The sequence below is a fragment of the Artemia franciscana genome, chromosome 20 (assembly GCF_032884065.1).
Source record: "Artemia franciscana chromosome 20, ASM3288406v1, whole genome shotgun sequence".
Taxonomy (NCBI): Eukaryota; Metazoa; Arthropoda; class Branchiopoda; order Anostraca; family Artemiidae; genus Artemia; species Artemia franciscana.
The window spans coordinates 7,607,281-7,622,163 of record NC_088882.1 but is presented as its reverse complement, the minus strand read 5'-3'; the positions used below and the strand labels follow the sequence as shown (position 1 = coordinate 7,622,163).

Here is a 14,883-nt window from a genome sequence, read left to right as displayed (position 1 = left end):
AGACTAAACTCGATGATGCTTATATATTTAAAATCAGCATTAAAATGCAATTCTTTTGATGTAGTTATTGGTATCAAAATTCCATTTTTTAGAGTTTCGGTTACTATTGAGCCGGGTCGCTCTTTACTACAGTTTGTTACTACGAACTGTTTGATAAAGTTGGAGGACAAGCAATATAAACAAAGGCATTTTATTTCAAATGACAATACAATTAAGTATGTAAATACAAAGAAGGATAGAATGTAAGGAAAATGAATTTTCCTGAAATGAAATATCTTTTCGGTCCAAAAGCCTGGATCGCGGTCTATCTTTTCAATGTAGAAGTCTTTCTGGGTAAAAATCATGAAAAAGCAAGTATCTAGCTGAGCACATTCAAGCTGACATTGTACTTGGTACAATGTCAGTCCATTCTTTCCAACTTCCATGCAACAGTCCTCCTTAGCCTCTTTTCGGTTCTTTATCCACTCGCCTATCCCCAAATTTTTCGCAGTTTTGCAGTTGCATACCTCTCTTTGATTTAATTTTCCCCGTGATTTCGGCTTTGTGTGCACAACTTTACTGAAGGCTCCTGACTATTTCTCATTTCTAGGTTTCTTCATTGCATTGAAATAATTTATGAAAATTTCACACTATTAACAAGCAGCTGATTATATCAGCTTGTCATTTTGGTCTCTAGGGGCTATTATCGGCGATCTGAAACGATTCTTTGTGGCAACCGACTTGTAAAAATTTCAGGTAGCTGAAAATATTCTAGGGGACTGTTAGAAAACAGGAAAATACATCGAAAAATGGTTCCAATCATCTTACAGGTTTTTGTCTTCTGCTCATGATAGTACCGATTTTGTTTCAAAAGCAATATCCCTCATAGAGTACACTTGTGAAAAAGACCTAGACATTTTCTAAGATTTCTAAGCAATTAGAGGAAATAGAGCAAAATCCTTTCAAACATTTTGTAGCATCTTCAAGAAGCTATGGCCTGATATTAAAAGCGGCATCTTCCGCCAATCAACACTTGAGTACTTTTTAAATATAAATTTTCAATTTAACATGGGATTTTCGAGTTCCATCAGTTCACTTAATCACGGCCTTAAGAAACAACTGTCCAATTATTCTAAAATATAATTATTCAACAGTTTATTTTTACTTCTTGTTCCAGTCTTGTCTTTCCTCCTCGCAATCATCAAAATCTGTGTATTCGTCTTCATAATCATGCTCTTCATTATCAATTATTTCTCTAAAAGGAAAATAGAAGCGTAAAAATACAATCAGCATTAATGTAAATTTGAAAATGACATAATTTGTAAATAATAAGACGATCAGTAAGACGCCTACTACTAATTCATCTGCTAGGCTGCTAGACTGCTGCAGCTACTAGAATACTGCTGCAGCTACTATATGGCACATGAAGAGGGTGGAATTTATACAAATTTCGTAGATATGAGAAATAGTTTCTAAATGAGCCATTGAACATCTCTCTATGACGATCTGGTAACCCGCTAGCCCCAAAAACGGAGACACATCAGTGCTTCTATTGCAAAAAAGGGATTTTCTTCGCTGTTCAAGGTGGGGCACTGTAAACTCCCTGTGAACGGTTTTCAACCATGGTAATTCCAATGGCACTCTTTTTATTTGGATCCAACGTCATCTTTGAGGGGTTTAAGGCTTTTATGGAAATTACCATAAATTTCTTTACTTTTAAGATAAACCAAAATAATAGTTTCCATTCCTGAATCAATATCAGATGGCATTTTTTTCCCTAGACAGTTTTTTCAAAACGCGTTTTTGTTAAAGATTCCTAGTATGTAAGATTTTGGAAAAGCGAGAAAAAACACCCATGAAAAGGGAATATATCTTTATGAAAATCACCTAATTACATTCACAATATCAGAGAACTTTAAAGTATAGGTTTTAAGCTCCCAACTACAAAAAAAGAAAAACGTTTTTTGCTTTGGAAAGGATGTTCACGGATGGTATTTGTTTGTTTTTCCTATGATTGTTTTTATTACGCCAGTGTTCTTAGAACATCAGGAGAGGTATAATTCCAACAAAAATTACAAGTGCTAGCAGCCTTTTAAACTTTTGAAGAACTTTTAAAGCACCCAATAGATCTAGAATTATCAAAAAGTTATCACTTTAACTTTCCAGTTTCAAGGGTCATGATTCCACGGGGTGGTGCATCCGTAATTTAACATACATGCTATTTATAAAAAGAAAAAAATATTAAAATAGTATATTGTTTAATATTGACCCTTGACGGTCAATAATTTTGATCAAGCAGTTCCATCAATCGATTGACGTATGCATCAATCAACTTTCAATCGACCCTTCAATCTTGACCAAAGCATTTCCGTCAATTACTTTGTACTTATGGTTGAAGTTTGTTTTTAAAACATTAATTTTTTTTTCTAGTTTTGAAGCTGTATAATCCGGTTTTAATGTCTCTACCGCCCGCAATATCCTGTCAAATGCCGCACTTTTCTTTTTTCAGTTATAATAGTATTTACTTTAACCTTTCATAACTCTCGATGATCCCAGTGTAGCTCTATTAATAAATAGATAAACTAGAGTTCCGTATTTTTGGTTTCCGAGTTTGGAAGAAGCGATGTGTCTTCTATAGTTTTGAGCAATATTCAATATCGATGTTTATATATCGATATATCAGAGCAAATATGGATATAAAATATCGAAACGGAAATGTCAATATCAAAAACGATAGTTGAAAATTTTTCACTGTTTACAGCTTTTTTTTTCATTTACCGGTTAACATCATGCAGAAAAGATCCAACATTGCATTTTTTTTTTTAGAAATGGCCGAGAAGAAGGACAATGATGTATTTAATCAACTACTCCTACATGCTGATATACAGAATACGTACCTGTATCCAAGTTGGCATAGCTTGTTCTCAAATTCAAAATACGTTTAGAGAGGGTGGATTTTCAAATGCTGCTAAGGACCTCCAAAGGACTTGGCTGTATAACATGCCTTTTAGGCTTGTAGTAGTAGTAGTAGTAGTAATAGACAGGTTTAATAGCAAAAACTTGACAGCTATCGCTTATTTGCGTTTCATTACAATATATTCAAAATCAAACTACACTTGTAAATATAAATCTAACTATAAACATCGACTTTTATTGTACATTTCGAAGAAAATTGGGACGAAAGAATTACCATATCGGCTTGTTCTTGCTTTAACGGGAACTAGCTTATCTTGCTCTGTCGTTCTTGATCGTTCTTGAATTAGAGGCTGATCAGGTAAAATGTCACGGTGCTGAGATTTAGAAAGCATAAACTTTCCAAAACTCATTATCAGAGTTTCGTACCGGTTTTGGAGTGACAGCGGTCCTAGCAGTTCCAAAGACTTTTCGTAGGGGATGTCAAGGCGGCCCAAGATGATCGATACCACTCGCTTCTGAACCGATTCAAGCTCCTGACAAAGATACACTGTTTTAAGTACTGAGGGCACCCAAACAGGGCACGTATATTCCAGAATGGGGCGAGCGTACGTTAAGTATGCATACTTAATGCTCTCTGTCTTCGCACTGAACCTACGGATACCGTTTAAAGTTTGTAGACTAGCGTTTGCATTTTTAAACACGTTTTGATATATGCGGCATTACAGCTGAAGTCATTGGAGAAAGTAACTTCAAAGATTTTGATAGAGAGTTTGTTAGAGGGAATGGAACATTTGGATCCATAATATCGCTTTTATAAAGGATTAAAGCGCGCTATCTTCGACTTGCTCCGAATAATCGGATTTCATAAAAATGTATATTATCCCTGATGACCCCCTCTAAGTTGAGAGTACAATACAGAGAGATATGGATTTGACCTTTCTGGCTACTGAGTCTGTATCAATAAATACAAGTGCCGTGACGGTCCTTGTGATTCAGTTACAACAGAATCAAGCTAGCTTGTGGAGAGTACATTGCCAAGTTTCCGTAGTCAATGCAATGCATTCTTTGCCGGCAGCCGAATCTGTAAAGGTTCTGCAGGCTTTCAATAGCGAGTCTTTAGTCCCAAAAAAAGTAATCCATTCAATTCGTGAAAGTCTCATAATATGGGTCTCAGAAAAACGTGTACAAGGTGATCAGTTCAAGCCTAGTGAATTAATCAAACAGTTGGGGTTAACGACCTGTTAAGTAAGGACTGAATCGGCCCAATAGTAAGCAAAACTCTAAAAAATGGGATTTTGATGACAATACATACATCAAAAGAATGGAATTTTCATGCTGATTCCAAATATGTAAAATTCATCAAATCTAATGTACCCATTAAAAGCTATGAGCCTGAGAAAATTTGCGTGATTTTCAAGAAAGGGGAGAAACACCCCAAAAAAGTCGAAGAATCTAAATGAAAAGTCCATCATCAGATTCAGCACCTACTGTAAAGCTTTCAAACTCCCTTCTGAAAAAACGTGGAATTTTGTATTTTTGCCAGAAGAAAGATTACGGATATGTTTATACTTTTTCGCCTGGGTGATTGCATCAAATCAATGGTCCAAGAATACTTGGACCAATGGACTCCTCTCCTACGCCCTTTTCCCCCAAAGGCATCCGATCAAGATTTTGAGATATCCATTAGGTTCACCACAAACGAAAGATCAAATAACTATACCTCTGGTAATGACATGACTCCCTAAAACCTGGGGGAATGTCAGTAATTTATGAAATTTGCCTATTGTCTACACACGGTGTTTCTTGTTCGTAAGTAAAAAGACATTCAGGCTATGAGCCTAAGAGAATTTGCGTGATTTTCGAGAAAGGGGAGAAACACCCCAAAAAAGTCAAATAATCTAAATGAAAAGTCCACCATCAGATTCAGCACCTATTGTAAAGCTTTCAACCTCCCTTCGGAAAAAACGTAGAATTTTGTATTTTTGCCAGAAGAAAGATTACAGATATGTTTATACTTTTTCGCCAGGGTGATTGCATCAAATCAATGGTTCAGGAATACTTGGACCACTGGACTCCTCTTCTACACCCTTTTCCCCCAAAGGCATCCGATCAAGATTTTGAGATATCCATTAGGTTCACCATAAACGAAAGATCAAATAACTATACCTCTGGATAATGACGTGACTTCCCAAAACCTGAGGGAAGGTCAGTAATTTATGAAATTTGCCTATAGTCTACACGGTGTTTCTTGTTTGTAAGTAAACAGATATTTTTCGGGGAGGAGAAATGTTCTGGGGGGGATTTTCTACGGGAAAGGTTTTTCATGTGCATGCAAAATTCCAAGAATGAACCTACAAGGGAAAGTTTTAAATGGGAGAAATGGGAGAAGTTATAGGTTATGGATTTTGCCTATTGCTTACTCATAGTATTCGCTATTTAAATGTACACAGACATTTTTTGAGGAAGGGTAATTTTCTGCAGAGACTTTCGATGGGGAGAATATTTCATAAAAGTTTTCCAAGGATGAACTTACAGTGGGGAATTTTACACGGGACAATTTTCCAGCACTCCTATAATTTACACTACTATAAATTTATCGTATTTTCTCTTTACCGATTCAATTTTACATCTACAGATGTTCCAGGGAAATTGCCCAGGGAAAATTTTCAGATATTAAAATTGTCTGGGGGCTTTTTCCTGAGAGACAGGGATTACCCACGAGAGAAATTCTCCACGGAGAAGTTTTCTGTGGGAGAAATCCTTCCTGGTGGAACTTTCCACAGAAGAAATTCTCCATGGGGGATTTTTCTTCGGAAGAAACTCTTCATGGAAAAATTTTCTGCGGGAGGATGGAATATCAGGAAAAGAATTTCCGAGCATTTATCTGGCATGATTTAAAACGATAAAAATTAAATTAAAACCAAGTCCTTTTTTAAAAAAATGAAACTAGGCCAAAGGATAATTTTCTTGGCGAAATGGACCAAAATAAAATTTCTGGAAAGAAGTTTCAGCAGGGTTGGATTTATCGTGCGGGAGGGAGATTTTACGGAGGCAGAATTTTCCATGGAGGAATTTTCATGGGGGGGGGGGTAGATAAGACAGAAGCAGATTTTCTGTCATCATTTGAAAACTATCAGAAATTAAATTTGAAAAAAAGTTTTCTTTTTCAACAAACCTAGGAACAATAATGAAACTTAAATTGAAAAATATAGAGTGAGGCCTTCCTCAATGCCTCACTCTATATGCTAAAGTTCAGCTTTTTGTCCTTTTTAATTTTTTGAAAAAAAGCTCCTGAAGCACGAGAGTCATTTAATTAAAGTAAGCTTTTTTCAAACACTCAAAAAACATATATGAGAGGCGAAACTCTCATATACGCCATAATTTCTGTTGGTTTTAAGCTTGAATACTGAGCCTTACTTTCATTTAAAAAGATTTAGTTTTTATTTATTTAATCACTGAAAAGTAGAACCAATTCCCAGGGGAAAATATTGACATGTATCTGATTTTGAATAGCCAAAAGTAGCCATTGGTTATCTTTTTTTGTGCTGAACCCGAGTAATTTCAAATCTGGATTTCTACGGTATTCAATTATGCTTGTCATTCATGTATGTTTGATTTTATATTAATCAAAGTCTTAGAAAAAATTGGGCAAAATAAGCATTAATAAATTTTTTTTTGAACTTTGGTAATGCCAAGAGAAAATCTCAACAAAAAAACTGATCAGAAATACCGAAATCGATATATCGAATATCGATACAGAAAACATCGATATATCATTTGATCAAATTATCTCCCATCACTAGTCTTCTATGATTGTTGGCACTTTTTGATGCAATGCTTGAACATAACTGGCCTGGACGGTCAATCCACCTCGTCAATCGTTTGAGTCATTCAAACTATCAATCACCATCAACGTTTGATTTAAGCAACAACAGGTTCCTAGACGGTCAATCACACTTAAGTCAATCAATCGGCGGAGGCTTTTTCATCAAAATGACTGACCGTCTAGGGCCTCCTTTAGAACTTCGTTTGACTGAGTATATCAATTAGAAGCTTCATAGAGTTCTATACAGGGATACAACCATTACAACTATTCTATACAACCATTAAGGAAGACGGTAAGTGTATATTTCTCTGGGTGGGGGAGGAGATTTTAAAATCCAAAAAAGTATATATTTAGGCCTAAATTATCTAAATTTCAGTGAGACTTCAGATAAATATATATATAAAGGTGGGGTGAGAATTTCCACCTGATCTCTTTCCATTCTGAGGAATATTTTTAGACTAAGACTGTAATGATAGGCTACTGCTGTCTGTGAAAGCTACCCTCTTATTACAACTATATTTCAGAGTCCCTGGAAAACACCTAGTGAGTTTAATTTGCCACTTTAAAGGCAATACTTTTTCAGGGATGATCATCATTATTTCAGCATAGTTTTATAGATACTAAAATCAAATTTAAAACTTAGAATCAGGGGGGGGGATTGCAATATCCCTTACATTTAAGAGAACAATAGATCAAATAGTTCGCCGTAACAAACTAAAAAAAGTAAAAACTTGCAAAGAGAAACCAAAACTCTAAAAAGCTAATACTTAGTTTACATAGGCAAAATCCATGATTTAAGATATGCTCGGAAGCTATTAGTGAACAAATATTAAAATTATCTTAGAAAAAGGACGAGTAACCCCAATAATCTGTACGCTATTGATAAATAATTATACAATGAAAGAATGCATGATAACCCTAAGGCTACAATAGTTTTCAAGGCCATCAGGATATAAAAATCGTCCTTAAACATAAACATAGTCCACAAAACTATGCATATCCATGTATATAAATATACCCGTATATTACTGATCACAATACATGCTTAAATGTTTTTCACATTTAAGGGTCTTCAGTCACTCTGAAGGTTAGCTACGTAAACTTGTGATATAAAAGCAGATATGTGGCAAACTTCGTATGAATGAACAGTCATGTATTTTCAGAAACCATTTTAGATTTCTATTTTCTAAAACTAAATGCTATTATTTTGAACTTGGACTAACTGATCGTGAACTCATAGCAGGACTTACTACAAATTACTCGATACTGTTACAATTTGATAGGATTATCAATGGATGTTCAAGTTTGTATCGTAAATTCATTTAAATAAAAAAAGAAGACAAATATATTTTGCAAAAGAAATAAACTGAGCATAAATGTTAAAAACTGAACTACAAAATTCTTACTCTATATGTAGCGATTGGCATATTTTACCAGTTGGTACGGTCTGAGGTATTCTGCTTATCATCTGCTTAAATTGAAAACCTTCTACTACACCATCACTTCGTAAGTGACATTCCAGATTAGGTCAAATGTGCAATCTAATCTAAAGCATAAACTCATTCTTCGAAACACGAACTGAAAATATCTTTTATCTCAATAAATGTAAATGGTTAATACCCTAATAATCACACAGACAAAACTCTATGTTATCCCTCAACTTGTTTTTCTCTATGTATATGTAAGATGTTTCCTTTGGTAGATTCTTTGAATGAATTCCAAAAAAAATAAAATAGTTTTATTCAGACTTCAACCAATTTTAATGGTAAAATTTCTACTTGAGGCTAATCACCGTGACTTTATCCAATGCTACGCTTTCTGTGACGAAAAATCTCTAATAATAATCACAATTTCAGGGATTTTTATAAGTTTGTTTTTCTAATAATTTCTGAATAAAAAGAAAAAATTGTTCATTCCAAACGAATATTTTTTAAATATTTTTGATAAAAGTTTATTATGCTACTTAAGTTTATTGTATAGACTGCGATACGAGGAAAATTACAGTAGATGTTTTTTTTTTACTTGAATCTTCATTTAGGAAAAAAATTTGGTCTTTCATTTTGGTTTCCCCAAACCCATTGAAGACAAAATGAAAAACCACTCTAAAAATTTTATAGAAAAACTAAGAACTTTATTGTTCACTTTATTTCTCCCCTTTCTCTCATCTGGTACCGTTATATTGTTGACGAATCGTGAGAAGGTAACCATTGCCAACTCTCTCTGACACGACACCCCCCAAAAATGTGTTTGAATAACAAAGTTTTGTATAAAATGTACCTACGTAGTTATCTTTAAGTGCATTGAGCCCTTCACTGCATTAATATCATGCACAATGCCTAAGTCACAACCCGATGATTTCTATGTGTTGGCTATAAAAGCGGGGAAACAGAAGTTATCGACAAAATTTTTCCTGTTGCATAATCTTCTATATATATGGATTCTCATTGTCTTATAACTGAAGACAATTTGAGCCTTTTCTTAGTGTCACGACGTCACCAAAGGTTCAATACTGCCACCGTGTGAAAAATACGAATTCTCTCTAAAAGAATTATTAATATAACGAGTTACAATTCTCAGCAAACAGTTCTTGTACAGATTTTATTTATTTTGTTTCCAATCAAAACATATCAAGACAACCAAAAATAAAGGCAGTGCTACACATTTCTTGTTCAAACACTTAATATAAAGCATGACATTCTAAAAGATGCCCTTTTTAAGATAATTGAAAGAGATATTCAAGTCAAAAGTTTCAGGAAACAAGAAAAAAATTGTTCAAACATTAATTTTGAAATATTCCTTTAATTAGTCATTACAGCTTTTTATTTCAACAAATAAATAAATATTGAACTACAGAAACTTCGACTTGGAACGATAAAACTCAATACAATAAAAAAAAAACGAAAATCAATCTTTTACAAATTTGAAGAGGGTGTCCTGTGACACTTTGCTATAAAAATTTTCATCTTTGAAATTCCAAATAAGAATTTAACTCCTAAAACGAAAGACCACATTTACAAAAAGAAATGTAAAATATAGAAATATGTAGGTAGCGCTCAGCTCTTGGACGGTTAAATCTATATCATCTTTAATATCCAAATTAAAATAACCCGAAAGATACAGTCTACAAAAGGCTTACTTATTCATTAATTATAAAGGTATACAAACAAAATTTCTTACATATTTATTTGGACAAAATACACCGGTTTGAAACGTAAAAAGAGAAAATATTGGTACACAAATTTGACTTATTTTTCTTGTTAGCGTAAAAAATATTAAAATTAATTGGGACAATCGAAGATATAAGTAATCACAGCTAGGACAAAATAAAGTACGTTTGTTGGAAAAAAATAATATTTTGACAGAAGAATTTTGAATCAGAAAACATCTTGAAAACATAAAGAATCCAATAATTCCGATTACACCCTGACAAACAGAATACAAAAGTATTAAAACCTACAGTACACTAAATCACAAGAACGCATAGAAAAAGAATGAGCGATATCAAGCCTTATAGGTGCAAACAACTCGGTCAACAAACTGTCTGCATATCGGGCACTTAGCCAACCTTTGAGCACACTCAACACATGACACCATATGTCCACATTCTAGAATAACACAATTCAAAGGGGCATTGACGCAGATTTGACACAGTTCTTCATCAGGTAAATTGTCAGCACCTAAAATGGTTTAAATGTACATTTCAATGTATGATTTGAATGATTTAAATGATTAAATATAATAAAATGATGTACAAACAGTATTGTCACATACTACCGTAGTTTTTGTTTCAAATTACACATTTCATGTCTGTGGTAATCAAAGTAATTATGAAACCGAAAATCTTAAAAAAGAGAAAAACCAACACAGTCTACTCCGAATAAAATGTTTTGCATGAACATGTTTCTTGATGTCGTATTTTCTTTAGATTTTTACAATATCTAGTTTCAATAATCTATCCTATCAGACCAACACAGCCAACCAGGCCCCTGTGGAAAAATATACTTCACAGTTACTCGCAGATAATGATTTGGGTTACTTGCTCATTGCTTCTCTTTGATAATGACAAATTATGAAACTTGAGCCCTCTAGGTTAACGAAAGAGGATGTCTGTAAAGGCTAAAGTTTTAAGACTTTACTAGAAAAACAACTGATTTTCAAGATGATTAAACTTTTTGATTCTCTAAGCTATGAACAAGATTTGTCTTTTGATACTGATTAAAATATGAACGTTTTGAAGTTCAGTGTTCCACCCAAAACAATCTGCATAAAAAAGATCTATTGGAACTCCGCACCATTTAAAAATGTTTCTCTTATACAAATAGTTTCTAATTAGTAACTGAAAAGTTAATAAAAATTTGCCATCCAAGTTAACATCTGTTTCCACTAACTAAATTATATTACATCTGAAAACGAAAATTTGTCAGTGAAAATTCACAATTCCGAAGTCAATGCCAGAAAGCATGTCTCTGATTAAAACCGATCACATGCATCCTCAGCTAGACAGCAATGCGTAGCCACCACCACTTTGAAAAAATAAGAACTATTTATGAAAGAGGAAGCAAATTATGATTCGTAGATATTGGTTCTGTCTACACATTAATCTGTAGCTAATTAAACTTGTGAATTTGACTTTAAGCAATGTAAAATCTATCTCGAACATTACTTTTTGTTGAGAAGGAAGGCTAAATAATTTTACACAGATTTTTCAAGAAAAAAAAAAGCAAGAAAAGAAGTCTTTTAGGTTGCATAAATTACTCAAAGACACGATTTTAAAGAACAAATTGATGTTTCCCCACTGATATTTCCAAAAAATTCAAAATAGACAAGCGAATTTATCAAAATACCCAATCTCCAGTAACATTTAAAATAATTTTTTTTACATAATACTTCTAAAAGGAGGAGGGTCTTCAGACCCCCAGGATATATATGTGGCCATGTTTCAGCCGGCAGCAGCCACAAAATGAATACAACGATACCTAAAAGATATTCATATCAACAGTTGCGTGAAAAAATAAGAACGGCAACATCTTGACCAAAATAAGTCAAAGATATACATTATTTGGCAGTTAAGACGTATTTCAAAGAATTGTTGATGGCCTTGAATGAGTAAAACTTCAGCAAAGAACAAACCAAATTTTTAGGATAGGACTGCTCAAATGTTTACAAATTATTTTTACAAGCTATTACAGATCTTACACTGAAGCTGCTAAGAATGGTTCACTAGATAAACAACTAAATTGATTAAAGCTTATCTGTAATAAATTAAAGATGTAACTAAAGCTCAGTTTTTACAATGGTAAGAAAAGGAAATTCTCTATGATCAAATTTTCACTAGCTACATTTGTTGGATGTTTTTCATCACACATGGGGAAATGTTTCATCCCTTGAACATACCATCCTGGCACGCAATTGTGTGCTTTTTGACTAATTACGACACATAACATCATAACGTATGTTATTACATCAAGTTGAATCTGTTAGAAATACGAGTTCATATGTACAGGAGTACATCTTTGTTCACTATACTAAAGAGAAGAAATCGATTGATGTTTGCGCCCTTGGGTAATAGGTCGTTTCTTTCACCTTCTTTGTTTTGCAATTCCCTGTTAATGTAATAATAACATTTTAGCATCCAGTAAATTTGTTTTTTTTTTACTATTTCAGTTTTTAAAATTAAATCTCTAAATTATCGACCAGAAACCACAATGTTTAAATGGATTCTACCTTCGAGATGCTTTTAGATTAGCGGAGAAGAGAGTTCTTTTCATTTGAAACCGAAATTTTCATGTTCATTGATTTTAACAACGTATTTTAGTTTCATGTGGCATTCATTCTCTTTTCATGCCTATTGTCTTGGAATGTGATTGAATAAATTAGTCACTCGTTCAATCCCTTATCATGAACAAATAAAAGTTCAGAAAGGAATAAGTACTTTTATTAGACAGTGAAACAGGTACAAAAAGTTCTGGATATTTCGACCATATATACAGTGACTGTCATCAGCAGATAAACTAAAGTGTTGTATTCCAAAAAAAAGATATTTACACTGGAAAAAAATATTAATTACTTCCGTGTAACAATTTCGGTTCATTCACTCCTTTATCATATGGGGTGTACTTAAAACACATTGACGATTTATTCTCTGTCTTTCACGCGAGATCAAAAAAATAAATTTGTAAAAAAGTACCTTTGGCAATTTCATCTGGCAATCGAATTTCATTCCACAGTCGAACGTTACCAGGTTGGATGGCGTTGGACGGGTTGGATGAGGTACCAGGATTGGAGTTACCAGGTTGGATGGGGTTGGACGGGTTGGATGAGGTACCAGGATTGGAGTTAAACTGCGTCAATTCTTGAAATAATTCATAAAAGATTACTAATAAAATTAATTTTAAGGCTGTGAAGTGTTGATACAAATTAATCATTTAGACCTAAGATTTAGATTAGTAAATATTAAATATTTTTCATTAATCAACAATAAGCGTTACGAAAATGCGGTTCGGTCCTACTTGCCAGAGCTATAATAAAATTATGTAATAAAATAAAAGAAAATTTTAGAGTGCTAGGTCACGTTTTACAAATGAAGGATGATAGGTTACCAAAGATTGTTCTCTTTGGCCGCCCAACTAGGTCCAAACCAAAAACACGTCATATGCAAGTAGTATGGGAAACGGTTATACGAAAAGACTTAAAGGAAACTGAAGATTCAAGAGAAAAGTATAGAGTGAGGCAGGATTCCATCATCATGAAAATTTTGGATGAAAACTGAGTGGATGATATACCACCCTCTTTGGAAACATGCAGGGACACACGCATGAAGAAGTAAATGGGTGGTGGATGGATTTAAATTACAGATAATTTCAACGGTCTATTTGGCATAGGAGATACATCAAAGGTTTGACTGCTATTGTAAACTATTTTGATTTTATGTTTCTGCAAAAAATGTCATTGATAAAAGCCTTCCCTAGTTAACATCACGGAATATAAGGGATAGAGTAGTAAGTCCTTTGTACGATGTGGCTGATATTAGCGCGGTCCCTGCAACTGTCCATAACCACGGAGACCCGATTCTGGCTTTCCTTTCTTTACAAATAGATATTCTGGAGGTAGAAACACGGACAGAAACCTATGTGGTAATTTGAAATGCATCTAAGATAAAAAAGAAAGGTATATGTCAATGGATCAGGATGTCATCTTACGTCGACATTCTGACTTCATCTTTGAAGTCAATTTCATCAACAGAGTTGACAAACAAAGTCTCTCACCAAACAACAAACATCTCTTATGGGTAAAAACCACGATCGAGTTCAGCTCTCTTATGTAAGAAAACTGAGCATGATACTCCGTTCAAAAGTACTATACCATTCAGATAGAGAACCTTTTCGACAAGTCTTTCATTAGGTCTTTCCTAAGCACCTAAAATTCTGAACTGTAGCCCCCACCGACACCAGTACAACATTTAAGTTGGCAAACTTGATGTGACGCCAATATTTGCTTGCCGGAGGCACACACCCTGCCCCACCTCTGGATGACCCACCTCGACTAGTACTGCCCTTTTCTGAGTTACAAGGCAAACGCAAAGAAACGAAGACTATCTATAAGAGAGAACATCCCACTTTGAGTACTCGAAGAAACAATTTGTGAGAATTTGTGAAGTACTTAGAAAAGTACTCCCTGAAAAAGGCGACTGATGATTCCATAAAAATACATAATTCAACTAACACAACATCAGGTAAAAATGACGTTGCCTGGTAATAGAGAATAATAGAGTAATAGAGAATAGAAATTATTAATGCGTCACGATGTGCCGGAATAAACGGAGATATTTTCACCGTCCAAGCCTTCCTATGCAGTTATTCTCAAGATGCCCCCCTTAGACCTTAAAAAGCCAGACTCCCGTAAGGCTTATCTGGAGCATGTATGTGGAGAATCTAGTGGGAATATATTCGAGCTTGGTCCCAGTAGAGACGCTTGGAAAGTAGTCACAAAGGATAAAAGTGGTGTTGAATCTATTATGTCATGCACAACCGGGAATAACCCTGAAGTCGAGCCTAAGCTCGACCCTGCTAAGTCCACTCGTGGTAGGCCTTCAGGTGGTTTGGCCCTGATGATACGGAAAGAGCTACTTGGTAATCTAGATGCTAAATCTGACAGTTTCCTTG

The 14,883-nt window shown here is 34.3% G+C and overlaps 2 protein-coding genes across 15 annotated transcripts in view; both read right to left on the bottom strand.

Annotated features, from left to right (window-relative positions):
- LOC136040389 (BTB/POZ domain-containing protein 6-like) overlaps positions 1-14,883 on the bottom strand; it is a 396,184-nt gene that overhangs the window by 80,551 nt on the left and 300,750 nt on the right. The window lies entirely within an intron of this gene.
- Positions 9,306-14,883, bottom strand: part of LOC136040387 (E3 ubiquitin-protein ligase RNF34-like) — a 127,000-nt gene continuing 121,422 nt past the window's right edge. For 7 of the 11 annotated variants that reach the window (XM_065724654.1, XM_065724649.1, XM_065724651.1 and 4 more), the window contains 2 exons: positions 12,909-13,073; positions 9,306-10,398 (listed from right to left, as the gene is read on the bottom strand). In XM_065724654.1, coding sequence (XP_065580726.1) covers positions 10,223-10,398; positions 12,909-13,073 — 341 coding nt within the window. In that variant the 3' untranslated portion in view covers positions 9,306-10,222. Of the gene's footprint in view, positions 10,399-12,908; positions 13,074-14,883 lie in introns of those variants that run through there. The other 4 variants (XR_010620700.1, XR_010620699.1, XR_010620698.1 and 1 more) reach the window with 3 other exon arrangements.